The sequence below is a fragment of the Lasiosphaeria miniovina genome, assembly GCF_030549165.1.
Source record: "Lasiosphaeria miniovina strain SMH2392-1A chromosome Unknown B0T26scaffold_3, whole genome shotgun sequence".
In the NCBI taxonomy this organism is placed as follows: Eukaryota; Fungi; Ascomycota; class Sordariomycetes; order Sordariales; family Lasiosphaeriaceae; genus Lasiosphaeria; species Lasiosphaeria miniovina.
Genome location: NW_026848222.1, coordinates 3,115,118 through 3,140,295, shown reverse-complemented (window position 1 = coordinate 3,140,295; position 25,178 = coordinate 3,115,118). Strand labels below are relative to the sequence as shown.

Genomic DNA, 25,178 nt, shown 5'->3' with positions numbered 1-25,178 from the left:
AAGTTGGGCGTCCCCATCTAGCCTCAACTGGTTATTTTCCTCTGATCCCCACCGCACTCTGCTCCGACCCCTTCAACCACCTGCTTGCTCCGCAATCCTTGTTTGGTGACATGTCGACGCTAACACGGAATGCGTCTGCGCCTCCTAGGTTTCGACAGCATGTTGGATTTGACAATCTGCCCGTGGGCGAGGCTACCAAGAACAACACGTCGTCCTTCACCCTTCACGTCCGACACCAGGGCTACCAGCCCTCACGGAGATCCCGCACGTTCATGATTGGTGTGGATGAGCATAGCTACTCCGATTATGCGCTGGTCTGGCTCTTGACCAACATGGTCGACGATGGCGACGAGGTGGTGTGTGTCAGGGTGCTGGAGAGCCCCATTCGCCCGGGCGAGAAAAATTACCAGGAGGAGGCCAAGAGGCTGCTCCAGGCCATCCAGGCCAAGAACACGCTGAACAAGGCCATTAGTATTGTCTTGGAGTACTCGGTTGGGAAACTGCACCTGACCTTTCAGCAGATGGTGAGCCTCTACCTAGCCTGGCGCGTTTGGTACAGTGCTAACCACTCTATAACAGCTTCACATCCACCAACCTTCGATGCTCATTGTCGGGACCAAGGGACGCTCGCTCGGGGGTCTTCAGGGGCTGATGAACACGAGGAACTCGTTCTCAAAGTATTGCCTCCAGTACAGCCCCATTCCAGTAGTAGTTGTTAGGCCCGACGACCAACGACAGAAGAAGAAGGAGAAGCGGACGCAAGATCCGAATCGACAGAGCTACGTTGCCATGCTCGCGCACAACAACGGCAAACACGAGGCCGACTCGGACACGTATAACGTGTTCGAACTCGAGCGTGGTATTTCAGCCGACGAAGAGGCGCACCGAGTAGCGGCAGCGATCGGGCTCCCGGCGGCATTTGATCCCACCATCAAGCCCTTCCGGGCTTCTTCACATACCCGACGACCGTCGTCTCTTTCCGGGGCGTCGTCTGTTGGGGGGAGGTCGAGCTCGCCGCCGCCGCCAACAGTCCGCACCGAGAGCGGTGATGAGGAAAGCGGCGAGGACGAAGAAGACTTTGAGGCCGAGGTTGTGTCCCCGGGGCAGATTCAGAAGGCAGAGCGAAAGGTGGCTGCACTCGAGAGGGAGCAAAAGCAACGGCTGCACGACATGGAGGTGGGGGAAGCCGCGGCGCTTCTGAAGTCGGCACAGGCCGAGGAGGATGACGACGACGACGAAATACCCGAACGGACGGAAAACAATAGGGCCAAGTAACGACTTTTTTTCTTCTCTACCAAAAATCTTCCCCGGGGGGGGAGGGGGCAATCTGTGCTCGACGGCAGGGATAGGAGCTAGGTGTTGGTGGCGTGCGCAACGGGGGCTGGTAGCTCTGCAAATATTTCTAGGACGTTTTTCAGTCCGTAGACAGCGTGGCAACATTTTAATTGTTATGGTTTGTACTGGAGGCATTTTGTTATTTTGAGCTAGCAGGACTTGCTGCCCAACGCTCGGGTTTTACCAGGAAGGAGCGAAACGAAGCGCATGTATCATTACCTACCTTGGGTGACTCTCCATAGCCAGACAACATTTTGTATTTGGCAGAATCAAGATGAACCCTTCTCTGTACTGCGCGTTTATTTTCCGAGGATATTATACCTCTACTAGTATCCTATAGCTTGCGTCCTGGAGGCATCGTCTGGTGTTTTAGAACCAACCCCGACCCCTGTCGCTGGGTGGCCCAGGCGGCCCAGCACCCTCCTTAATGAGTGCGGGGCGCCGACGGGAATTTCTGAGGTGGTGTGAATTCCGGGTTGTTACTTACCTCACCTTTGCTAGCGTGGTTCGTCATCCCAACCAAGGCTCAACAGTCTGTGCTACTGCTGTGCAACAACAATCACCCAACGCCCGTGGCATAGAATAGGGAACTGAGGAACGCTATGCACCCGGAGCGTCGAACTGCCTCGCGTCCCCATCCGCAAGCCATCCAGCGCGCTCCCCCGACGCATCAACTGGCGTAGGATGCTGGGGCAATTGCAAGCTACGGTACGAATTGGATACGGAGACGCGACGTCCAACCCATGGCCCCCCCTTCAATCGGGACTCGTCCGAGCGGTGCCGACTGCGGCGATGACCTCTGCATGGCACCAGGTTCGCTCTCGACGCCGAGCGCCCTAGGTACGCTCTTCTCACTCTCGCCATTTCTCGCCACCTTCGCTGTGGTCAGCTTCGGCGTCGCCACCAAGGTCTTCCCGCGCCTCTCGCGCCTGCAGAGCAGCCATGACGGCGAGGGCCACGTCCTGCCCGCCTCGGCCCCGCTTACCCTCCGCCAGGCCCACGCCGAGCACGGCGCCCGGTCTCCCCGCCGCCGCATCGCCGCCGTGACCTTTGCCGCCACCATCGGCCTGGCCACGGTGCTCGCAGAGCTCATCCTGGCTGAGATCTCGGACCTCGTCACCCCCCACGCCCGCACCGTCGCCCTGCGCTTCACCGTGCCCACCCTGCTCTTCATGCTCGTCGTCTTGATACCCTTCCTGGAGCTGCAGTCTGTCGTGGCTGGGTCGGGCTGGTCGTTTCAGCGCACCGCCAAGGGTCGCATTCCGCGCGTGACCTGGACGCTGCAGCTCGCCGTCTTTGCCGGCTGGCTATTTGTGTTCTGGTCCCTCGGCCAAGCCGTCCCGGCCGCCGACGGCGCTGCTTTCGACAGCAGCATCGGCACGGCGACCGCTAGGCACGTCGAGTCGGTGGGGGACGTTTTGGTGGGCGGGCAGCTGGCGCGCGCCTGTCTCGAACGCATCGGCGTCATTGGCATCTCGCTCATGGCGCTGCTGTCGGGATTCGCCAGCGTGTCCAGTCCCTGGCATACGTTCTCCGACAACAGGTCGTACCGCAAGCGGCCCATCACCGACGCCGACATTTCGCGCAAGCAGGCCGGGCTCGACGCTACCAGCGAGCTGCTGCTGACCAAGCGCCACCGCCTGCGCTCGCTACAGCGCAAACTAGCCGAGCCGGGCGGTTCAGCTAGCGGCGGTGGCGGCTCCCTCGTGGGGAAGATGTTCGGGTCGCTCAAGGGCATCGCGGGCGGTGCTAGCGGTGGGGATGCCGCCGAGGTCAAGGCCTTGCAGATAGAGATATCAGGTCTCGAGACGATGGAGTCGAATCTGGCCACGTCGCTCTCGCTGCTCCGTACGCGCCAGGCCGCGCACGCGCGAGACGGCACTGCCCTCGGCAAGGTCCTGGCCGTGCCCAGCTATGTCTTCAGCGTGTACTGCGTCTACCGCATCCTCGCCACCACGCTCACGACGCTGCGGCGCATGTACTACCCGGCGGCGTCGTTCGCGTCGTCGGACCCCATCAACCGCTTCCTCGGCCTGTTGGCCAAGCACTGGGACCCCAAGCTCGACCAGATGGCCTGGGCGCGGCAGATCTCGTTCCTGCTGTCGGGAGTGATCCTCGCCGCCAGCGCGAACTCGGTCCTCCAGACTTTCCACCTCTTCGCAAAGTTCACCCCGGGCCTGCTACAGCACGCCCAGGCCAACTTCGCCCTGCTCATCGGCCAGATCGCCGCCACGTACGTCATCAGCGCCGCGCTCCTGCTGCGCAGCAGCCTGCCGCGCGAGGTCGGCCGCTCCGTCGGCGACGCCCTTGAGAGCGCCCTCGAGCCCGCCTTTGTCGACCGCTGGTTCGAGGGCTGGTTCCTCCTCGCCAGCGCCGTCACCATGGGCGGCATCTGGATCGGCCGCAAGCTCGCCGGGGCCGGCGGGGGAGGCGGAGGCGGGTCGGGGGATTCCCTCGACGACTGGGATGACTTTGCCGGCGAGGAGATGCAAAAGAGGTCTTGATGTGTGGTTTTTTTTCCTTCTGTCGTCTTCTCCCCGAGACCTCGGGGGAGATGGATACTTGCGTGCTGGTCTTGCTCTATAAACATACATGTGTGTCGCGGCCACGTAGTCATGTGGCAGTAGATTCTTTGGGGTTCGGTGTTTTTTTCTTCTTCGTCTCTGTTTCCTTCCATAATAACAACAACGGATAATCACGGCTGGATGGGTGGGTTGGTGCGCGGCGAATAGGTCAGGATAAAAGGCGCGTTATCTGCGCTGCGCTTGTTAATTTCGTTCTGCGATATTTTTTTGCTTCTTTTGATTCTGTCATATAAAATCCCTTTTTCGTATTCGTACGCCTAATAGGAACCATGGAGTTTAGGATTTGCCAACTATATTATTTAACAGCCCAGCTCCCATTGTGTGACATATTAACCTTGCTCTGGCTCTAGTTAATAGTCTACTGCGATAATTAGTTAGGGGAGCTTGTGAATTATCGTTTACTCGGTGCTTAGTTAACTGGTTCCTGGACAACTAAAAACCTCTTTATTGGCTGGGGCAAAGAATTGGTTGCCGACGGCGATATAAATAGCCTAACGGCCAGTAGTTTATGGTAAGGCCGAGAAATGGGGAATGTCAAAACCTTTGGAACGGAAGGAAAACATGGAAATAATAGTGATTGCTATTTTCTCTCGAACTTTAGATTGTAATCAAACCAAATCCTTTTCGGCAGTGTGAACTCTTCAAGAATTCCAGGTCTGAATGCTCAATACCCACTGCGCCGTTTCCTACACATCAATATGCAGCTTATCCAAGTTTGGAAACGGCAACCGGGAACTGCCATATATTGGCAGGTGCACACTTTTCTACAACTTTTCTTCTCCCTTGATATTCACACGTTTCCTAGCTCGGCTAGGCGGTAGTAAATGAACCCCGAAGCCATTATTCACTTCATCGTGGCACGGGTGGCAAAAAACCTTGACGATAACCATTTTTTTGCAACGCCAAAATGGAAAAGCTTTCTCCATCTTGGCTAGGTTCTTTACAAATATGGAAAGGCAATATCCCCGACGAGCGCCCAAGATCCAATGTCTTTCAGCAAGCAGAAAAATAAGACATTGCCTGTTGGAAGCCAGCCATTATCAGCAAACCACAAGAAACTGCCATACCATATCGCGTCATATGATATAAAATCTTCAGGCCAGACAAAGCCTAACCTCCTGCTACAATAGACATGCAAACGGACGACAGCAGGATAACGCTACGGCCGATGTCGCGGGACGGAAGCCAGCAACGGGGCCGCGGCCCATGGAAGAGTTGATCGACGAAGCCGTGGCCGACGCGCAGGCAGCAAGACGACGATCGCAGCGGGAGTGGGCGGTCAGCAGGATGGTGTGCCACTGGCGCGCGGAGCTCCTCTGGGCGAGCGACGCCGAGTTTGAGCGGCTGCCGCTGGCGCCCGACCGCCTCGTGACGCGCCATCTGTACCGCTCGGGCAAGAAGCAGCACGCGGCCGACGGGCGCCTTCGCGAATACATTGTCAAGTCGCTGCGCGGCGAGTCCTGGGACGCGCTGTGTCGGGCGCCCACCGCAGATGCAGAGGGGACGACGACAACGACGCCAGTTACGGGTATGGCTACCACGGGCGCAACAACTGATAGCTGTGGCAGCTACGAGGACATGGCATCATCATTGCCTGCTGTTCCCACGCTAGCGCCAGCGGCGGCGCCGGCCCCCAGCCCGGTGCTTCCGAGACTTGAGCGAACCGACCGGCTGCTGAGGCGCATAGAGGCCTACGGGGCCGTCTGGGTTGAGAGGGACGAGCGTTGCCGCCATCGCGTGGGTTCGCTGACGACGGGCAGCACCACCACCACCAGGAGCGGAAGAAAAAGGGCCAAGGCCGCGGCGCCGGCAGCAAAAGGAGGAGATGGACTACATCGTGGTTGGCCTCGATGGGCTTGCTGCTGCTGTTGCTGACGCTGACGAGGTGGGCGGCGACGAGGACGACTGGGACGCATGCGCCGACGCCACGGCGGCGATGGACTGCAGGGCGTGAACCAGTTACAACGTTGGGTGGTAGTTTAAACTAGCAGTTACTGTATGTAGTCGAGGGCTGAGGCTGACGTCGGACCAATCGCCGTTAGATCAAGGGGTAAGCGCGGGTGTCTCTCAAACAGGAGTTCATGTTTCGTTTCACCCTGCTCGAGCCTTCTGCCCGCACTGATTGGACAGCGGCACCCTGCGGGGGGGTTAGTCTAACGCAAGGCAGGGGCCGCGGGTGGCCAGGGGCAAAGGAGGCCTGACCCAGCCCGTCAGCCACGGCCGGCACAAACATCCCATCTTCTCACCTCCTCACCTTCCATTCTCAGCCCCTCGCGCTCTGGTGATATCGCAACGTGCAGAGCCCGGGATACGCGCCGTCTAAATGGCCGGTCGCCTGGCTCTTTGCGGCCTCCCCCCGCCCGAATCTAGAGTGCAGCCCGACCAAGCGCGGCTCATCCGCAATCAAAGGGTTCCAATCATGTCAGTAGGTAGGCTGTCAAAAGGTCTCGGCTGCCTCGCCTGCGAGGTATCGTCCCCTGAGTTGGGTTGGCGAGCCTCGACTCATCGTGGAGTGCTCCTTCCCCTTTCCCCCTACCCCTAGCACTTGCCATCACTAGCATGCAGCCAACCACTCAGTTGACAGCTCCGCTAGCTAGAGTATTCTAGTCTAGGCAGGCTGGCCAAAATCATAATTCCTGTAGTATATGGTCCTGCCCTTCCCCTCAGCCCACGAGTGCGGACCGCTGCTTTGGGTCTTGCCTACCTTACCTAGGTCGCGACCACTGGTCTCGTTTGCCAATCCCTCCACTCCTACTTTACGTATTTCTCTTCTCGCGAGACGCAAACACTTGCACTCGCACAGGCAGAAGCTGTGCTTCTCTGGTCTCGCCTGTTTGTTCCTAACCCGTTTGCTGCGCAACCATCCTCTTCGTTTGAGTTCCCTTCGTGCGATCCTGCCATCTTCCCTCTTTTGTCCGACTCCGACTCAGAATCAGATCAGCAGAGCAGGCCTCCTGCCATCCGTCGTCATCTTCCATTCATCCAGTCATCCAGTCTTTTCTAGAAGCCAGGTAGCACACCGCCGTTGCGAACACGTCGTCGGTCCCGCCGCCTCCCACCTTGGGCTCGCATAGCTGTGCAACTCTTGGGCCCCAAGGCATGATCTGAGATCTTCTGAGCGCCCGCCTTCTCTGGTCCTCCTCCAATAGGGACCGCCTTGATCCGAGCGGGAAGCGGATATCGCGAGTCTAGTTTATAGCCGCATTGACCCCCTCAAATCGCCCCGTGGCATAGCGCATCGCTGCCATCCATCTCCAACGCTGCCCGCGATCGCCCGCCACCACGGCCCTCTGATACCGATTGCGTTTCGTGTTCCTCGGCAGCGCACCAAGTAACCACCTCTCAACCCCAACATTTCCCGGCTCGCAACCTCTCGTCACAATTCGTGACCCTCGGATCAGGAGTGGCAAGACTCGACGAAAACCGATAATCTGCGCTTCGCGCAACCAGGACTTGACTGGGCTGGACGGGTGACTTGCAAAGAAACCCGGTGACTGCGTCACTCTCCAACCGACAGTCTCTGTCTGGCGCGGCTATTCGACCGACGACAGAACGACGCGATAATGGGTAACCACGACAGACTGCGGGCACCGCGATGGGCTCGCATTCTTTTCATGGCCTCGGCCACATCGGCGATGTCGTTGTCCAACTTCCAGCTCATCACGTCCTCGACGGTACCCATCAGTTGTATCCTAGCTTACAACACCCCAATCCGCGGCTGCTCCGAAAGCGACTTCGACACCGAGAGGACCTGCTCGGTCGCTTGTGTTAACGGTCTCATCAAGGTCCAGCAGACGCTCCAGGCTGTCTGCGACGACACGAGCATCCCCGACGCCTCGGTGTTAGGCCAGGTGTTGCAGGGCAACTTGGTGCAGCTGCTGTGCCCGGGGTTCTCGCTGTCATCTACCTCAACTTCAAGTAAACTCTCAACGACGGCCGCTGCCCTAACTACTACGTTGCGTTCAGTGCTCACTTCAAGTACAGTACGTCCGACGACGTCATCGACGCAAAGCTCCTCTTCGATGACCCAGACGGAGCAGGAAACCTCGACATCTAGCCTTAATTCGTCACCAACGGCCCTCAGCCCGACCTTTGTGCAGTCTGGCCAACCCGCCCCGACATCATTTGTGCAACAGCCCGGCACCACCGCAAATTCTGCCTCCGCAGCATCCGATCCGACGCCCCCGTCAAATCTCGGCGGCGGGAGCCCCTTCGACCCCGTACCGAGTGATGGTTCGGGGCGGCGGTTTGTGGATCGCTGGCTTGGGGCGTCCTGCATTACAGTGGCTTTGGGATTGCTGCTGCTACAGTAGTCAAGGTTACGGGTAGCCCCCGCCACGCACGTATTCCAGTTGAGTGCTTGGTCGAGGTTGGCTGCGCTAGAATGCAGGACTGGGCCATTCCCTCTAGGAACAATAATGTCTTTTTAATTTCTCGGGAGAAACAAAATAGCATTTAGAGCTCGCGACGTTAGCATCGCGGAGATCTGAGGGCCGGCTTTGGCGGCTGAAGAGCCGAAGCAAGAAGGCCACAGTTTCGTGCGACAGTTTGTGGCATCTTTACCATGGCATGTGAGGAGGGCCATGAGGAAATAGAGATCTTGGGAGGAGATAAATACATATGGCCCAGTGCTGGACGGTCCTCGCTGGGAATGGGGGGAATTTCAGGCGTTAATATGAGAGGGACAGGCTGTACTGTACAACAACCAAGGCCTAGCCGATCGGAGGGCTTGCCTTGCAAACAATGATACCAAATGCATATATAAATATATATCCGAAAGTGTTTTGAAGAAATTGGGTAGTGATTTCGAGTGCTTGCTATTACGCCAGACTAAAAGACGGTACTCGAAGAAGTGAGAAGAGCAGGCGCGCTAATTAAGACATTAAACCAGCAAACGAGAAAGGAAAGGTGCAGCGTTTGCTCTTCTCGTCTTGTCATATTCTACTGGCCGTTTTTCCATGTTATAACTCTCTGCAGCAGACTAGACCGGCAATTAGAGTAATCTGCACGTCACTTGTCGATACGTACGTACGTAGTAAAGTTTGCAACAGCCTAGGTGTAGCAGCAGCAGCAGCAGTGCCCAGCTTGGCCCACTGGACCGAACTGAGATCACCATGACTTCATCACAACACACAACTCACACACAATCTCTCTTCCCTTCTCTACCTCCCACCTCTTTCAGTTCAAGCCGTCCCAGCCCACAGATCCCGGATCTGGATCACGCCGGGGATAGTCGCCAGCACGCCAACAACAGGCTCGCTGACCAGCCCGCCGTCGGTGCTCCAGTGCAGCGTCAGCGGGGCCCAGGCGAGGTTGCGCACGACCTTGTTGCGCCAGGCGCGCGCGTCCTCCGGGTCCGGCCCCGCAACCTCGGCCGCGAGCCGCCCTAGCTCGATGCCCACGTACGCGGCCCAGAACCGCGCGCTCCACTTGTACGCCTTCCCTTGCTGCGCAGGGCTCCAGCCCAGCACGCCCTTGGACGACAGGTACGCGCCGTTCTCGAGCGCCTGCAGCGCGATGCACAGCGCCAGCCGCACGACCTCGACGGTGGTGGCAATGGCTGATTGTTTCTCTTCTTCTTCGGGGGCAGTGCCGGCGATGGTCTTCTGGTTCTTCTCCGTGTCTGACGAGGAAGAGAGCAACCGCGCACCCAGCCCGCGCGCCCAGAAGTATAGCGGCAGCAGCGCCCACAGGCGCAGGATGGTGCGCGCCTCGCTGAGCAGCGCCGAGAGCGCCTTAAGGCGGGCCGCGAGGACGAGAGCATTCGCGGCGGCGGCGGTGGCGGCGGCGTGGACGACCTTTGTGTCAGCGGGCCCGGCGGCGCGGGATGCGAACCCCCGCAGCGCGGAGGCTGATAGGTGCGACGCGTAGCCTAAGAACAGCATCACCGTGTCGATGCCCGCCGGCGTCGCCAGGCATTTGTTGAGCCGCGTCAGGAACGTGTCGACGCTGCCCGGCGCGCCGGCGAGGGCGAGGAGAGCTCGTAGCGGGATGCTGCGCTTCGCCCCTCCCGGCCCCCGAGGAGTGAGAGGTCTGGATGTTGACGGTTCCAGGGCGGACGCCACGATGGGCTCGCCCGACGGTAGGTCGGCTGTGATGGGCGTGGCCTCGGCCTCGACCACGACGGCGTCGGTTACCGCTGCTGCGTCTGCCATTGCGTAGTAAGTATTTGCGACGTCGTGTGCGTGTGTGTGTGTGTATTTAAATTATCAGTCAAGTGTTTTGAGGTCTTGCTGTGTTTGCATTGACGACCCAAGGTTTCGTCTGGTTGGTTAATGAGAAAGAGTGTCGCGAGAGAATTATATGTAGGAAGGAAACAAGAACCCCCGTTCGGCAAACAAGCGAAACCGCTTTCCCCTCCCCCGGTTTGAAATGAAAGAGTAGCAAGCAGTTGGTTCAGTTAGTATAGCTAGCTTCCCCACACCTCGCGCAACGCAGCAACCCGCATCAATTGTTAAATCTCTGAGCGAGATTAGCCGTTACAGACGTGGTTCTAGGGCACTGGACTTGGGTTCTAAAGTACCTGACGAAGTAACATGCCCACCCGTTTGCTGTGCCTCGGTTTCCGAGCGAGCGGGGGTGGGGTCGGGTGGAGGGGCGATCTCGGGAAACCCCTTTCCCCCCCCACCTGCCTACTTTTCTTCCCCGGCAGTTTTCCTATCAGATTAATCTGATAAGAATACAGGAGAGCTCAACAACTAAGCCAGCACAACAACATGTTTCTTTTGTCTAGTGGTTCAAGTCTTTATGCGGCTCGGTAGGTAGTCGTTAAAAGAAAAGAGAGGGAATTGCATCGCTTCATCTCCATGCATGCTATGTCCTATCTTCCAGCTCATGTACCGTACTCTCCAGTGCACTCTATGTAGGCAAGGCAAGACAAGTACAGAATAAGGAAGTAGGCATGTTATCCCATAGAAAGCTGACGGGTATCTCATGGCTATGTCTTCTTCTTGCTCGCATTCTCGACAGCGGAAAAAGGGTGCAAAATGCAGCGCGCTTCCTATGCCAATGTCTAATACCTCTCATGCTGCTGCTGTTGCGCTTATGATTCAAGGCTGCTATTGACGTCCGGACCCTCGCACCAGGGGGCTACGCTAATTACAAGCTCCGTCTATTTACAAAATAGATCTAGTTTACAGTTCCACCCCGTATTCGACCTCTGGAGGCATAGTGTATGCATTATTAAAGGTGTCTAGGTAAGGTTGCTATTTACTTCTTTGACGAGCGCTTCGGGGACACGGGGACCACGGCGCCATCGCGCGCGCTGTTCCACACGCTCGGCGTGACGCGGGCCGGGATCTTGCGTCCGCGCAGTCGTTGGTCGATGAGCCACATCCCGACGACAAACTCTTGCCTGCCGAGGGCACCACGGCTATCGCGGTCGACCAGGTCCCAGACTTCGGCCAGCTCATCGGGCGGCAGGCGGCTGCGGCTCCAGATGTCGCGCACCACGACGTTGACTACTAGATCAGCCTCGGGGCCGTCCCGTGCGCGGCTCAGGTCCGTCTGGCTGGGCTCATCGCCTGCATCCTCAGGACTGCTGCCGCGCGTCCGCCAGTTGTCCGGGTGTTGATAGGCAAAGCCCGGCCGCAGAAACAGGCCGCGGTTGCTTGCCCACACGGCCTCGTATCGACGACGCTCACGTACCGACACCTCGTCGCGCCACCGCCGTCGAGACCCCTCGTGGTGCGAGTGTTTCTTGCCGCCCAACGGCTTCTTGCGGTGCTTGTGCATGTGCCGGCGTGCGTCCTCGTCGTCCGAAAGTGACGGGTGAGGCGAGCGCAGCGTCTGCAACATACCGGTGCGCTGCTGCTGGTGTTGATTGTGGCGGCCCGGCGACCTGTTGTTGCCCGCACGGTAGCTACCAAGCAAGCTGTCGGCCGTCCGTTGTTTGGGCAGCTGTAGCAGCGGGCTGGGTGGACCGAGTCCGTGGTCGTGACGATGCCCGTGGCCGTGACGACGGGGAGGTGGGACTTGAGGTGGGCCTGCGGTAACTGGAAGACGGGCCGATGCGAGGTGGCTCGCCACGATAGCGTCCGTCAGCGAGTCTAGAGCTAGGCCTGAGCTTGGGATCCCGGGTGCTGTAGGGAGTCGTGTGACCGTTGTAGGGGATGGACTGCTGTACGATGAAGAGTGACGCCTGTGCAGCAAATCGTTGGGTGGAAAAATGCGAGACCGCGCTTTGCCTGGTGCCGGGTTCGGGCTCAACTGCTCCCAGTCCTTACCTGGCGAGTCGGGCCGTGGAGGAGACTGTGTCGAGGAAGCCGAGACAAAAGTGTCATCTGATGAGGCCGAGCTCTGTGACGACGGGCGTCCTGCAGCCACCACCTCCGAGCCACCTGAACGTGCAGAGTTCGGTCTCGCCAGTGTGACTTGAACCATCGGCGCCGCCTGCTTACCCACTGCAGTACTCGAGGATCTGGCTAGAAGGGCGGGAGGATCGAGTTGCGGTGTTTTGATCACTCTTATTGGCCGGGGAGACTTCAGTTCTGTCGTGGTACGGCGAGCATTGTGGGGTGATGTGGGAGTAGATGAACGCATAACCGGCAGTTCCCCCGATGGCGGTGACTCTTTGGGTCGAGAGGTTTCTTGTTTTCCGGCATGACTCTCCCGTTGTGTTAAGGTAGCCCTCGGCTGGGCTGCCTTTAATTTCTGTGCTTGAATCGGAGTCCTGACTGCCTCCGTATCACCCTCAAGTCCGAGCCCCCTCGAATGTGTTGCCTCTGTCATCTCCAAGGGGGCTTGTCTCGGTTTCGGGTTTGGTCGGACCTGCTGGGTCTCACTGCTCGGGTCGACTTGCGGACTCCTCGATCTCGGAGGGGTAGGCGGCGGTATCTTGCTGTATGGCGGCTGGGCCTGCTGTTGTAGCGCTAGAGCAGGATCCATCTTCTTAACAGGATCCGTACGGCCCTTGCTCTCAAACAGTGATATCAACGACGTAGTCGGTTGGATGGAAGCCGTGTCGGTCAGATCCAGACTAGCCGTTGATGAGCCGCCAGCAATGCTGTGAGGGCCAAGGCTCGGCCGTCTGGTAATGCGGGAGTGCAGCTGGGTTGCCGTGAGCGGGGCCTGCGCGAAAGCCGGGTTGGGATTCGGATTAGGGGAACCAGACCGGCTGGCAGCCAGTGTGGCGGCGATGAACGAGGCATGCTTGTGATCCCCCCTTCCGATTGTGCCGGAATTGCCGGAGCCACCCGAGTGAAGCGACGGCCTTGAAACGGCCAGGGACGGCTCGGAATAGCTGCCGTGGGAGGTCTGGACGCTGGTGCCAGTGGAATGACGGCTCATTTCCTGCCCAAGAGCGCCGCTGCCGAACAAGGCACTGCCGAGACCGGAACCGGAGCCGGAGCCGGGGCCGGAGCCAGTGCCCGTCAGACTGGAGATGGGATGATCGCGGGCGGCATGTGTTGCGGCGCTGAGGGCTCCATTGCTAGTGGCGGCGGCGGCAGCGGCCGGGTTAGGCAGGCGAGGGCTAGGCTTGTCGTTACTGGCCGACATCCTCTGGGCATTGAAGGCAACTGTTGCGCCCTTCAGGGCCGCAGCCAAGGCGGCATTGTTGGGCGACGTAGGCGTGGGCGTGGGCAGGGCGGGGGTTCCTGGGGCCTGCATCAGTCGAGCTGTCCCGAAGACGTGGGCGCTTTCGGATGCATGTGTGGGAGATTCGGACGAAGCTCGCGAGGGAGGTCAAAGGTTGGTTAAGAGGTTTGTTTGGTTTGGCGTAGCTTCGGGATCAGCTCACATAGTGTGCGCATGAGTCTGTGAGTCGCGAGGCTGACGTTGGAAGAAGCACGGAGAGAAGGAGGATCGACAGCCCTGTCCGACGAGACCCCAAGCTGGAACTAGAAGGGCCCTGAAGGAGCAGCGGACGTTGCAACAGACGTGGGGGCGCCTAGGGGACCTCAACGCCAAGACCGACAGTTGCGTCTTCGCTGTGGAGTCAGTGGGTGATTGGGTTTCAGGTTGCATTGCATTACTACAGACAGCACTAACCCACTGTCATCCACTCCAGCGGTATCCGTAGATCGCGTGATAACCAGGGCAGGTACCCCTTGGAAGTCACCACAACCTAATAAGTCAAGTTATTCAAATGGTCGAGAAGATTCAATGGCAAGGTACATGAACCTACGTAGGCAACTGTTGAAAGATTCAGAACCAGCGCTTATTGCCCTAAAGAAACAATATGAAGAGAGCATTTTGTAAATCCGCGAATTGGGGGTTGGATTGACCCGAGACTGGAGCTCGAGGGAGATGGAGAGAGAAAACCATTCCTGGTCCCTTTTTCCCCAAATCCCGTCCATACCTCCCTATTCTAGGGAGAGAACCAACAGACCTAAAGGTTCCATTCCAGTTATAAAACTAACAGAAAACAAACCCCTCCTCCCCCGACCGCCCCTATTAAACCTGAACAAAACGCCTGTCCAATGTCCCTCGCCACTGATGAGCACGGAACGAAAAAATCCTCCTGGGACGCTTTTGCCGTCTCTAGATGACCGCCCGCCCGCCCTCCCACACACCGCCTGACAGACTGACTGACTTGCTCGCCTGCCTGCTCGCACCTGTCGTCTTTAAAAATAAAAAGGATATATGAAACCCGAAAAAAAGGCGAAGCCAGAGATAATGATACGTACAGTAAATATGTGAAGAAGACGAGCAGCCCTGGAGAAAATCAGGCCGGGCCTGAAAAATCGAACAGGACCACAGCAACAACACGAAGAACAAAAACACGGCGCCAGACCAAAAATAGAAAGAAGAAGAAGAAAAGCAGCAAACCGCCCCGGTTCCATTGCCTACAGAAAAAAAGATCCCTCATTAAGAAGGGGCCCTCATTAAGAAGGGGGGCGGCAGAACCGACAGGACCCAAACAACAAAAAGGCAAAAGGGCCCTTTGCTGAAAAGTAACAAAACTCCCTTATAGTCAGCCTCCCCACCCGAAAGGGATAGGAGGAGAGACAAAAAGGGCGTGTTCGCGATGGAGGAGAGAGAGAGGAAAAGACATGTGTCGGCGTGTATGTGTGTGTGTGTGTGGGCATGGTACATAGGTATATATGTTTCGTATCGCCTGCGGCAAGTTCGTTCATGAATCAGAAAATCAAGAACAAGACATGGCCACAGAACATGGATTTATAAAAATCCTCAATCATTCATATAGAGAGAGGGAGCTTTCCTTCAGAAAGCGTCCTCGTCGGTCCACTCGCTGCCCGACACTCCCGACACGATGCGGTTGCCCTCGTGGTCGACCATGACATGGCCGGCATGAGCATGGGAGGCTGGGTGTTGTTGGTGGTGAGGGTAGCCCGGGGGGAAGCCGCGTGGGCGCTTGGCGGCGGGGCCGGCGGCGTGCGGCCGCGAGTAGCCCGTCTCGGGCGTCATGCGCTTGCCGGCGCGCGCTGCCCGCACCTTGGCGTAGTAGGCGTCGGACGCGTCCGCCTCGGGCTCCGAGTTGTCGTCGTACGTCTCCCAATTCTCGGACCCGGACACGATCGTCGACGTGTTTGAGATCTGCCGCGGCGCTCCTCCTCCTCCTCCTCCTCCCCCTCCCATGGCCGGTGGCGGCGGCGCCTGGGGGTACGACGACGACGACATCTTTTGCGCCCCAGTCCCGGGCCGCTCGGCTTGCTGGTAGTAGTCGCGAGACGCCGGCCGGTTGCCGAGCTGTCTGTCGTCGTACACGTCCTCGGGCTCCACGTGCCGCACGATGCTGGACTCTAGCCCGGCTGACCGGTAGTGGTTCGCCGGTGTTGCGAGTTCCGGCGGCGGCATCAAATCGCGCATCTTGGGTGGCGGTGCTCTCAGGAGCGGCGCGCCGTGTCGCAGGCCGTTGCCTGCCTCGGCTCTTGACTCGGGCCGCGGGCGCTCCGGAGAGTTGTTGCCGTGCTTTAGGTTAGAGAGCGGCACGCGCGCGGGGATGCGTGATGGGCTGCCCTTGTTGTTTGCTGTTGTTTGGGCCCTGGTTTGCGCCGGTTTGACAGTGCTAGTCATGGTAGCTGCGGGCGGTCTTGACGCTGTGATTTTTGCTGCCGACTTCAGGTTCCCGACGCTGTTGGCTCGACTGAGCGTGTTGTTTGAGATCTTAGCCACCGAGGGTGTTGGGGCTGGCGTCTTGGACCTCGGGCCCAGACCCAGCCTTGCCTCGTCCATGTCGAGGATGTCGAGATAGCGCTCGCCGAGAACGAGGAACGGGCGGCCGTACTCGTCTTCCCACTTCTCGAGGCCCTTGCGCAGCTCCGCCGCCACCTTGGGCAGCTCCTTGGCGATGCGTTTACGCATCTTCTCCTCACGGAGGAGCTTTCCAGGGTCGCGCTTCTCTCCCTTCTGGCCACGCATCATGAGCCGGGACGCGTCCTGGCTCGACGCCGCCAGCTCGTCCCGGTCGTGCACTAGTGTCCTGTGTCTCTCAACCAGCGCCAGCGTCGGACCGCGCTGTTCTCTTAAGGCCTCAAGCCGCGCCAGCTCTTGCTCGTGAGCCTCGAGCAGGGCGTCGCTGTAAACGTCAGAAAATGCGGGCGTGAACTCGAGCATCTCGTCTTCGGACAGGTACAGCGCGTCCCACAGCTCCTGCAGCTTAAAGCGCGCGTCTTCGACAAACAGGTGCAGGTTCTGCCGCTTGAGCTCGTTCAGCCGCGCTAGCTCGTCCTCAAACTCGTTGATCTGGCGGACGCCGCAGCCGCGGTTGCCGTTGAGAAACGCCTTACGTTCCCGCTCTTCCACGCTCAGCTTCTCCCAGAGGGCCTCTACGGCCGTACGCAAGTCCTGGAGCCGCCGCTCGCGGTTCTTCTTCTCGTCCGACAGCTTGTCTCTCCTGGCCCGGAGCCGCGACATGTCATCGGCATGCAAGCCAAGTTGTTCTGGCGAGTCGCGATAGTACTTGACGATATTGCTGTCTGTCTGGGCCTGTGGCGTGCCCAGCTCGGCCCACAACTGTATTATCTCCTCCGACAGCGACTTAACCTCGGCCACGCGCCGCGTGTACTCCTCGTACACGCGCGTAAACTCTTCGTCTAGTTTATCGACATATTTAGGCGACAGGTCAAAGCTAGCCGGAAGAGACTGGTTGGGCCCGGTTGGCGGCAGAGTCAGCCGGACAAAGCTAGGCTCGAGATGTAGCGAGTACGATTCGAGTGCCTGCACCAGCTCTGCGGGATATATCAGCATGCCGGTCTTGCAGGTGCTCGGGGGGGATGGTTCTTACTCTTGACCTGCTCGAACCGCTCCCTATGCAGTCTGCTTATCTGGGTGTGTTTCTCTTTGAGAACTTGCAGGCATCGCGTGAGCGGATACGTAATCTTTAGTTCGTCCTCATCTGGCGCATAGTCGCGCCGAGGGGGTTTGCTATCGTCGAGCGAAGCTTCCATCTGCCGGATGGCTGCGAGTATCCTCTGCGCCTCCTCGATCATGTCCTTCTTCTCGGCCGCCACAACGCGGACCTGGTTGTGAAGCGCTTCTGATAGTGCGGTAAAGAGCTAATCTCGGGAGTCAGCAGGCAGGCCACGGCGTCACTATGCAAAAGGAAGTATCCAGGGATAGAAACACACCTCGGATTCCCGCGATTCACGGTCATGGTTAGCGACTCCGATCTCGTCAAAGAGGCCATGCAACTGGCCGATGATGGTGTTGACCTGCTGGGCCAAATAGCTGGTGTCCATCTCGCTGGCGGGGTGGCTGGGCCGGCGAAACGCGGGGGTGTACAGTGAAGCAAAGCGACAGGTGTTTTCTTGTTTCCCTCTCAAGATCGGGACGGCGATAGGTAAACAGTGCGCGATGGCGATCTGCCGCCGATATCAAAAAAGAGGTTCGTCGTGTCGTAGGGGCGTATCATCGAGCGTGATGACGTGCAGCAGGCTCTGCAGCTAAGAATGGAAGCTTTTGTTTACAGCCGTGTCGGTCTTGATCAGCACACCCGCAGGCAATTGTGTGCACGTCCGGCAGCGCATCTCAGGGAGACAAATCTCGGGAGATTGTTGTCGTCGCCGCGCCGTCGCTGACAAGTTGAAACGCTGCAAGGTCGAGGATGGCGCAATTCTCGGTGTAGCAGTCCGTCGGGTGTTATAGAGAGAGAAAGTATAGGAGGGGGGGAGGGGAGGGGGGGGTAGCGAGCTGTTGGGAGGTCAGGTCTGGTCAGGTCGAATCGGGAGAGGGACACGCCCGCGACGTTTTTGGCCGGCGGGCGTGTTGCACAAGATCCTGGTTCGCGCCTGGCGGGACGTTGCCACAGCAACAACCCGCTTCCATGAGGGGATTTCCTGGATTTAGCGGCAGTTTCAAAAGCCTCCAAGGCACCCCACCTGCCATAACCAGCCTGACAGGGTCAAACGGCTCACCCCGCATGCCCTTCGCGTGCTAGAGAAAAGCCAATCCACCACTAGCACCGGGCCTCGCATGGCCCGGCCCAAGGCCCACCTACGTTCTTCCAGAAGGATGGCATTTCAATTCATAAGAACCTCAACCATGTGTTTTTGTCTCGCTGTCAATATCACTCGCTTCTGTTTCATGATTCGCGTCAACTTTTGGTAGGAGCAGTTGATAGCCAATTGCATCTAACTGGTATCCCAACCCTGGCTGCTCATAAACAATCGGAAAGGGTCGTCCAACCATTCGCAGTCCGCGACACGCTTTCCGTGCAGTATCCACCACTGTCAAGTCTGCTTGTAGTATTCTAATCGGCCACAATCAACCCAGCTTCCCTAGTCCCAATTGTTTTTGGTGGCAAAATCATAGATGCTAGATTTATTATATTAACCCTGGAGAGGCCACTGCTGTCTGTTTCTGACCAACTATATGGAAGTATATGTGCCCCGTATGCCTTATAGTAATCCGCCTGCTGGTAAACGGTCAACTTACCTGGCCTATGTCACTTCACCACTCGAGGAGCAGTGAGACAAGGTACTGGTTTACTAACCTTGACTGCTCAGATGTTGTGGAACGTATTGTATTATTATTCAATAATAACAAGCCTGTATCATGAGCGGAGTTGGCGATCTACGAAATGCGTCCGGCATAATTTGTAAACGGTCTGTTAGGATGAGACACCTATCGAGGGTGCATCCATATTGAACAAGGAGAAATACACGTCGCCCTGCTTTGCGATAAAAAAGGACCGATTCTGTTGTCAGTGCGGGTTTTCGATGGGACGGTTGGACAGTCTAAAGTTGAGGTGCGAGCACCGTGTTCTCGAATACTATGCAAACCATACAAACACACCCTGGGCGCCCTTGAAGGGAAAGGAAATGGATATCATATGTGTAGGAAAACCAACCGAGAAAAATGCTGGCACCCGCCCGCTCCGATCCTATGCACCTGCGACTCTTATGGCCCCAGCCCGCAAACGCCACTTCGCACCAAAATTCAAATATCCCCCCCCTAACTAGGCCAAGTAGCAAAATACTTGCTAGACCAACCCGAATGATATGGACCTATTTCAAACAGTAAAGCAGCGCAGCAACGCGGCTAGAAATTTAGAGACCGACAGCGCCGGATTTGGCCCTTTTGCCACGCCCTCTCCGGCCCTTCTTACTACCGGTGCCGGCATCGTCGGCATCGGGGGCGCCAAAGAGCGCCTCCTTCTTCTTGCGAAGCTCCTCGGCCTTCTCATCAGCGATGGCCTTTTGGCGAGCCTCGAACTCCTCTTCAGCCTTCTTCTGCTGGGCGTAGATGGCCTCGGCCGTCTCATACTCTTGTCCCGTGTACTGCTTGTACTCGTCGATGCTCATCCCAACTGTCTTCTCGCCCACGAGCGCAGCACGGATGGCGGCAGAATTGGATCTCTCCTCGCGGTTGAACTTGAGCTTGACATGCTTACGCGTCTTGTCGTGGAACATGCGGGATATGGTCTCGAAGTCAGTGCCAAACATGCGCAGCGCGTGGTAGAACTTTTCCGTGTCTTCGTCGGACCACTGGCCAGCCTTCATCTTGCGACGGAGGTATGTCGCCGACGTAGTGTGATTAGTGAACTCGTTTTCCTCGTGTTCCTCCATCTCGCCAGCTTCTCGCGCCGCGCGCGCGTGTCGATCGACTTGTAGAGAGCGAGCATCGAGGACGATTTCGCCGTCAATAATCTGGTACGTCTCACCAGCGGGACCCAATATGCCCGTACGACCAGCTGGCGCCACGCCGGCGGAGCCCCCCGCATCGCCATCCACTGCGGGTGCGCTTTCGCCATTGGCACTCGGACCAGACCCCGCAGCGCCGCCTGCTTGTTCTTCTTGGCCGTTGGGGGTTCCGTCGCTAGAAGCACCGTTCTTCCGCTGCCTTCTCCTCTCGTACTCTTTCTGACGTTTGGTCCGTTCCCGCTCCATCAACTCTTCGTGCAAGCTGAACTTCTTGCCTATGTGCATATCTTTGGCCAAATCTGCCATCTTCACCTGAGTAGCGTCGAGCTGGAGTTCTTCGGCATTTTCAGGTGTCATCTCCCGCTGTCTGGCCGGTGTTCTTTTTGCCTGAGATTCGCTCCCCTTATCGCCCTCATTGGGTCCTTCTGTTGCCGCTGTCGCCTTCCGCTTTCGGCCACGCGTCGTCCGAGGTGCTGCTTGCCCCTCTGCGGTACCTGAATGCCCCTCTTCTCCCGGAAGTGGAGCGTCTCTCTTCGCTCTAGGACGCTTTTTGGGGGCTGGGGCAGCAGCGCTGTTAGTCTGGTCTGTACCTTCCCCAGTTGCTCCGTCGGCCTTGCGCTTCCGTCCTCGTTTTGCCTTCGGGGCTGCGGGCGGCGCCGCTTGTGTAGAAGGCTCAGTCGCATCTTCAACAGCTGTCTGGGATCGGCTGCTCTCTGCGCCATCCGCAGGAGATATCACTACCTGAGGGTGCTGGATTTGAAGACTGCTTTGTTGTTCGGGCAGAATTCCCGGGGTGACCGAAGTCCGGGGAGACGTGGAGCGCGTTGGCTGGAGGGGGGTCGAGGTGGAAGCAGCTCGCGAGGTAGTGCTTGACGTTGGGGGAAGTGACGAGGACAAGCTCTCGGTAGTAGATTGGGTGCTTGTGTTAGGTGGTAAAGGGGCAGTGGTTTCCGCGACTTGTGGTGTTGCAATCTGCGGAGTGCTAGCTTCGGCCTCGGAGCTTGGAGCTTTAGTGGCAGCCGGGACTGTAGCCGGTGGATCTTCGGAAACAAGCCTTTCGCTTGAGCTGACTGCTGCAGTTGATATTTCCGATGACGAGCTCTTGAGGGCCTGTGAAATTATAGCAGCCCTAGATACGGCGTGCTCAGGTCGGGTGAACAATTCCGCAGTAGGGTTATTTGTAACTGTAGATGTGTCTGCTTGTGGTTCTGTTCCTTGGCTGCCGGAATCGTTGTCTGCGAGGCCAGTACTTTTAGGGCCAGTGCTTGACGTGCTAGTATCAGGCCCTACTGTAGTCACAAAAGTTGAATCGCCATGGCCTTGTGTTACCAACGGCGTAGTCGTATCTTGCTGAGAAGCGAAAGCTAGTTGCGCGGGGGGGCTCGGCCGTGAGGATGTTACCGGGTCTTGGCCGAGAGTCGAGACTGGTGCCGGAGCGGGAGCTGGAGCCGAAGTCGGGGCGGGGGTGCTCGACAGTCGCTCTGCAGTTCTTCCCCGTTCGACATCTTGGGATGTGGATGTCGTGGGTGCAGGGCGGCGAACAGCGGCCTTTGGCTTGAAGCCTGATTTCTTCTTCAGCATCTTGGCGAGTCACTGCCCCGCAACCCGTCTTCTGAAAGCAGACAGAGGATTGCGGGTAGGCCGAAGAGCATCGCCTGGACCTTCTTGTTGGAGAAAATGTAAGATCTAGGACGAGGTCGCGTCTGACTGATTGCCTTTACCGGCTGGCAGTGTCGGCGCTTGCAGCGCCGAGTTGCGTTGTGGTGATGCCTGCGTGTTTGAGCTATGCCATAATTAATCGAAGCAAAGTGTAAAGTTCACTGCTTGAATGCGGCGTGCGTGTTTGTTGGTTAGGAAAAGAAAAAGGTGGGGTGCGTGAATCCCCTATGGCCCCGCCCCCCACCCAGTCAGGCCAATCTGACCAAAATCCGCTAGGGTCAATGCGGCCTAGCGTGGCCTTCAATTTTCGAAATAGCCTTCCTTGGTCATCAGTCGCCAGGCCTGGCCGGGTCGCTTGCAGATCTCCTCTCCTCCATTCTTTCCACCCCCCCAAACCGCACGCTCCTTCACAGCCGTTATCTCATTTTGCTCACCTTGTCGCCTTGCCGAGACGAAACGCACATATACTTTTGCGTCCGGGTCTTGTTCCTTTTCACGTTTCCTTTGTCTTTTTCGCACCTTCGCTAGCGCTTTTTCTGATGCCGATTGCCACTTCGCCTTCCGTGTTGCCTCGTCCTGCCACCTTCGCCAAGATGGAGGACAGGAAGAGACCGGCCTCCAGCGCGGTCGACGACTGCGCTCCGCCAAGCAAGCGACAAGCAGTAAACGGTAACAGCAAATCCAAAGACGATCCCGGCGACATGAAAGAAGAGGCCTGGATTGAGGTGAGTGTTATATGATGTTCTGGTGCCTTCGTCTGTCTTCAGACCATCTCCCTGCGATCGACCACACGTGCCCGGTCCCATCGACTCCAGAGCGCGGCCGCGTCTGTCGTGCCCAGGGCGCTTCTCGCGTTTCTCGTGGCTACCGACAACAGCATCATGATTTCGCAGGAGCACTCTCCGTGACCGTTGCTAATACGCGGCTCGCTGGGAACAGCATGCCCGACTCCCAGCCGTTTATCTCTTTCCAGCCCCCTCTTGCCACTCAAACCATCCCACTGCCACTTCCGCTACGATGTACACGTGTGCACTTCCTGAACACTGTTGATGGGATCAAGGTCTGACTGGTTTGGTTGTGCATAGGACTTTCAAAAGGGCGCCATTTATCGCCAAATGCTCGAGTATAAACGCGAGAAGTCAAATCTAGAGATCCACTGTCTAGAATTGGAGAAGAACGCGTTATATCATGACGACCATATCCGGATAATGGACGCCTGGTTGCTACAGGTAGGATTCCCAATCGCGCGACGCCTCTGCTTGCCGCTAATGCGATCCAGTTTATACAAGAAATCGAGTTGCTTGCCGACAGTGCCGTGTCTTCACGCAGTCCATTAGGTACGAGATCTCCCCCATACGTTGCGAACCGAGTCTGACTTGGCTAGATGCAACATCGTTATCTAGCTTGTCCTTTAAGGACAGCAAGGACTTCCAAAAACATTTAGGCGACAAAGGCAAGACACTCAAATCAAAGGCTGAGGTACTGTTCAAGCGCCTCGCTAGCGAGAGAGGCGACGTCAAACCCGAAGTAGCGCAGCTGGAAAGCCAGGTCAAATCTCTGTTAGCGAACCAGAAGGTGTTAACCGTCAAGATCGATCGCCTGGAGGCCGAGAACGCGTCACTTTCAGAACAGTACGACACAGCGACGTTGAAGGTGATAAAGGCTGAGCGAAAACTGGACCGCGTTCGGAGTGCTCAAGTCCAGAAGCTGGAACAGCAGGCGCTAGCCAACGCGACGAGCCGCCCGAACTCGAACGATGAAAATGGATCCGGCTCTGGCATGTCCAATGGTGACAATGACGCGCTCAGAATTCAGCATCAAGAAGCCGTGGCAGTTATTGCCAAGCAGAAGGAGCAAATCAAGACGGCGTTATCCGAGATTCAGGCCTTGCAAGACGAGAACGTTACCTTCAAAGCCAAGACGGAAGTTATTTCCGACGAAGACTATGCGCGAACCGATGTTTTCAAGCAATTCAAGGCCCAGAACGAAGACCTTATCAAGCGCATCAACCATCTACAATCAACCAACAAAGAGCTGCGCGAAGACGCAGAGAAGCTCCGAGCGGAGCGGACGGCTTGGCGGGTCCAGCTTGAGAATGAGGCACAGTCCCTCACACTTGAGCTGGAAGACCAGATTCAGCAGAAGGACCAAGACCTTACACGCATTCGCTCGGCGCGGGACGAACTCCTTGCAGAGTTGGCGATGCGAAAAGCCAGCCAAGAACAGGAAAAGACAGCATCCTCGCACCTCAGCGAATTTGTCGAAGCTAAGGGCGACCGCATCTCACAACTCGAGTCGGAACTTGAGCGGCTAAGACCAAGCGAAGATGCGACCATGTCAGATGTTCGACCAGACCTCGAGGCCCTGACAGTGGACGAGCTGAGGCAAAAGTACACGAAACTCGAGAAGGACTTTGAGGCGATCAACAAGGAATTACCGCTTTTGGAAAAGTCGTACAAGAAGTCTGTGGCTTTGGCGAACAAGAAAGTGATGGATTTCCTGGGCCTAGAGGACCGAATTGCCGTCCTCACGGCCGAGAAGAGCAAGGCCGACCAGAAGTATTTCGCCGCACGGAAGGATATGGATATCCGAACCGCCGAGATTCGTACGCTTCGGGCGCAGAACAACAAAAGCTCCGAGATTATCTCGCAGCTAAAAGATGTCGAGACGCAAAACCGGGCGTTGATCGGCAGTCTGGAGAAGCAGATTACGGACCTGAAGCAGTCCAACGCTTCGATTCTGGCCGAAAACAAGAAGCTAGAGGCGGGGTCCGCAGAAGCGACGCGGAGAGCCGAGTCAGCGAAGACTCAGATCTCAGATCTGGAAAACCTCGTCAAATCAAAGAATTCGGTAAATGCGTCAATGAAGGAGCAGAGTATGAACCTGGAGACGGAGCTCGAGAGGCTCAAGGTTCGGGCCAGGGAAGCCTCTAAGGATTGCGACAAGTGGAAACAGAAGTGCCAAAACAAGTCGACGGAGGAGGAGGAGATGCTCAGGGTGAGTTTTGCACCCCGAAGCGGTAAACTGATTTGGGCTCGCTTGTGCTAACTGTGATTTAGAATTTAGTGCTCTGCGTCTGCAAGTCCAACTTCAAGAACACCATCTTGAAGGGCTGCGGCCACGTTTTCTGCAACGTATGCATTGACACTCGACTCGCCAACCGCATGAGAAAATGTCCGACGTGCAACAAGGCCTTTGACCGCTCCGACGCCATGGCTGTTCATCTTTAGGCGACTTTCGAGAAAGCGACAGCTATAGGAGCTAGACGATAACCAGTCTAAGTGTAATAGCCATGGATTCGTGGTTTGGCACATCACTCCTAAGTGGCCGATTTGTTGGATCTTCTGACAATGTAATTTTACTCATGTGAGACTAGTTTTGGGGTGGGATACTGTTATGTTGGGGTTAGAGCTCAAGCCATTCGAGGGCGCATTTATTATTGCATTGCCTTGAGGTATCTATTTACTGTTTCGGCGTCGAGGCAGGATAGCGGGCAACATTATTCCCACACCCCGAGAATTGTACAAAATTCACATGTTCTTGATTCCCCGTT

The 25,178-nt window shown here is 57.2% G+C and overlaps 10 protein-coding genes across 10 annotated transcripts; 5 read left to right on the top strand and 5 right to left on the bottom strand.

Moving 5' to 3' along the window:
• Positions 1–110: 110 nt before the first annotated feature.
• Positions 111–1,275, top strand: B0T26DRAFT_644273 (uncharacterized protein; the record flags this gene model as incomplete). Its single annotated transcript, XM_060437616.1, has 2 exons — positions 111–524; positions 580–1,275. The coding sequence occupies 2 exons, from the start codon at positions 111–113 to the stop codon at positions 1,273–1,275; spliced, it is 1,110 nt and encodes a 369-aa protein (XP_060298458.1).
• Positions 1,276–1,696: 421 nt separating this feature from the next.
• On the top strand, positions 1,697–4,226 carry B0T26DRAFT_703052 (Abscisic acid G-protein coupled receptor-domain-containing protein). The gene has a single exon (XM_060441656.1). It carries the CDS (start codon positions 2,079–2,081, stop codon positions 3,837–3,839), a length of 1,761 nt encoding a protein of 586 aa, XP_060298457.1. The 5' UTR covers positions 1,697–2,078; the 3' UTR covers positions 3,840–4,226.
• A 601-nt stretch (positions 4,227–4,827) lies between these two features.
• On the top strand, positions 4,828–5,874 carry B0T26DRAFT_674218 (uncharacterized protein; the record flags this gene model as incomplete). Its single annotated transcript, XM_060439688.1, has 3 exons — positions 4,828–4,908; positions 5,073–5,661; positions 5,696–5,874. The coding sequence occupies 3 exons, from the start codon at positions 4,828–4,830 to the stop codon at positions 5,872–5,874; spliced, it is 849 nt and encodes a 282-aa protein (XP_060298456.1).
• Positions 5,875–7,534: 1,660 nt separating this feature from the next.
• B0T26DRAFT_739744 (uncharacterized protein) lies at positions 7,535–8,233 on the top strand (the record flags this gene model as incomplete). The annotated part of the gene is made up of 2 exons (XM_060443751.1): positions 7,535–7,809; positions 7,840–8,233. 2 exons carry the CDS (start codon positions 7,535–7,537, stop codon positions 8,231–8,233), a joined length of 669 nt encoding a protein of 222 aa, XP_060298455.1.
• Positions 8,234–8,804: 571 nt separating this feature from the next.
• On the bottom strand, positions 8,805–10,221 carry B0T26DRAFT_223841 (uncharacterized protein). The gene has a single exon (XM_060433860.1). The coding sequence runs from the start codon at positions 10,073–10,075 to the stop codon at positions 9,104–9,106; it is 972 nt and encodes a 323-aa protein (XP_060298454.1). The 5' UTR covers positions 10,076–10,221; the 3' UTR covers positions 8,805–9,103.
• A 908-nt stretch (positions 10,222–11,129) lies between these two features.
• B0T26DRAFT_640501 (uncharacterized protein) lies at positions 11,130–11,735 on the bottom strand (the record flags this gene model as incomplete). The annotated part of the gene is made up of 1 exon (XM_060437237.1): positions 11,130–11,735. A coding segment is annotated over one exon (606 nt), but the record flags the coding sequence as incomplete, so codon positions are not given.
• Positions 11,736–15,086: 3,351 nt separating this feature from the next.
• B0T26DRAFT_641839 (microtubule associated protein-domain-containing protein) lies at positions 15,087–17,563 on the bottom strand (the record flags this gene model as incomplete). The annotated part of the gene is made up of 3 exons (XM_060437379.1): positions 15,087–17,053; positions 17,110–17,380; positions 17,453–17,563. The coding sequence occupies 3 exons, from the start codon at positions 17,561–17,563 to the stop codon at positions 15,087–15,089; spliced, it is 2,349 nt and encodes a 782-aa protein (XP_060298452.1).
• A 1,815-nt stretch (positions 17,564–19,378) lies between these two features.
• B0T26DRAFT_622068 (uncharacterized protein) lies at positions 19,379–19,975 on the bottom strand (the record flags this gene model as incomplete). The annotated part of the gene is made up of 1 exon (XM_060436090.1): positions 19,379–19,975. A coding segment is annotated over one exon (597 nt), but the record flags the coding sequence as incomplete, so codon positions are not given.
• A 159-nt stretch (positions 19,976–20,134) lies between these two features.
• On the bottom strand, positions 20,135–20,341 carry B0T26DRAFT_597115 (uncharacterized protein; the record flags this gene model as incomplete). The annotated part of the gene is made up of 1 exon (XM_060435634.1): positions 20,135–20,341. A coding segment is annotated over one exon (207 nt), but the record flags the coding sequence as incomplete, so codon positions are not given.
• A 2,300-nt stretch (positions 20,342–22,641) lies between these two features.
• Positions 22,642–25,012, top strand: B0T26DRAFT_223782 (BRE1 E3 ubiquitin ligase-domain-containing protein). The gene is made up of 4 exons (XM_060433859.1): positions 22,642–22,854; positions 22,905–22,962; positions 23,010–24,622; positions 24,692–25,012. The coding sequence occupies exons 1-4, from the start codon at positions 22,741–22,743 to the stop codon at positions 24,731–24,733; spliced, it is 1,827 nt and encodes a 608-aa protein (XP_060298449.1). The 5' UTR covers positions 22,642–22,740; the 3' UTR covers positions 24,734–25,012.
• The last annotated feature ends 166 nt before the right edge of the window (positions 25,013–25,178 follow it).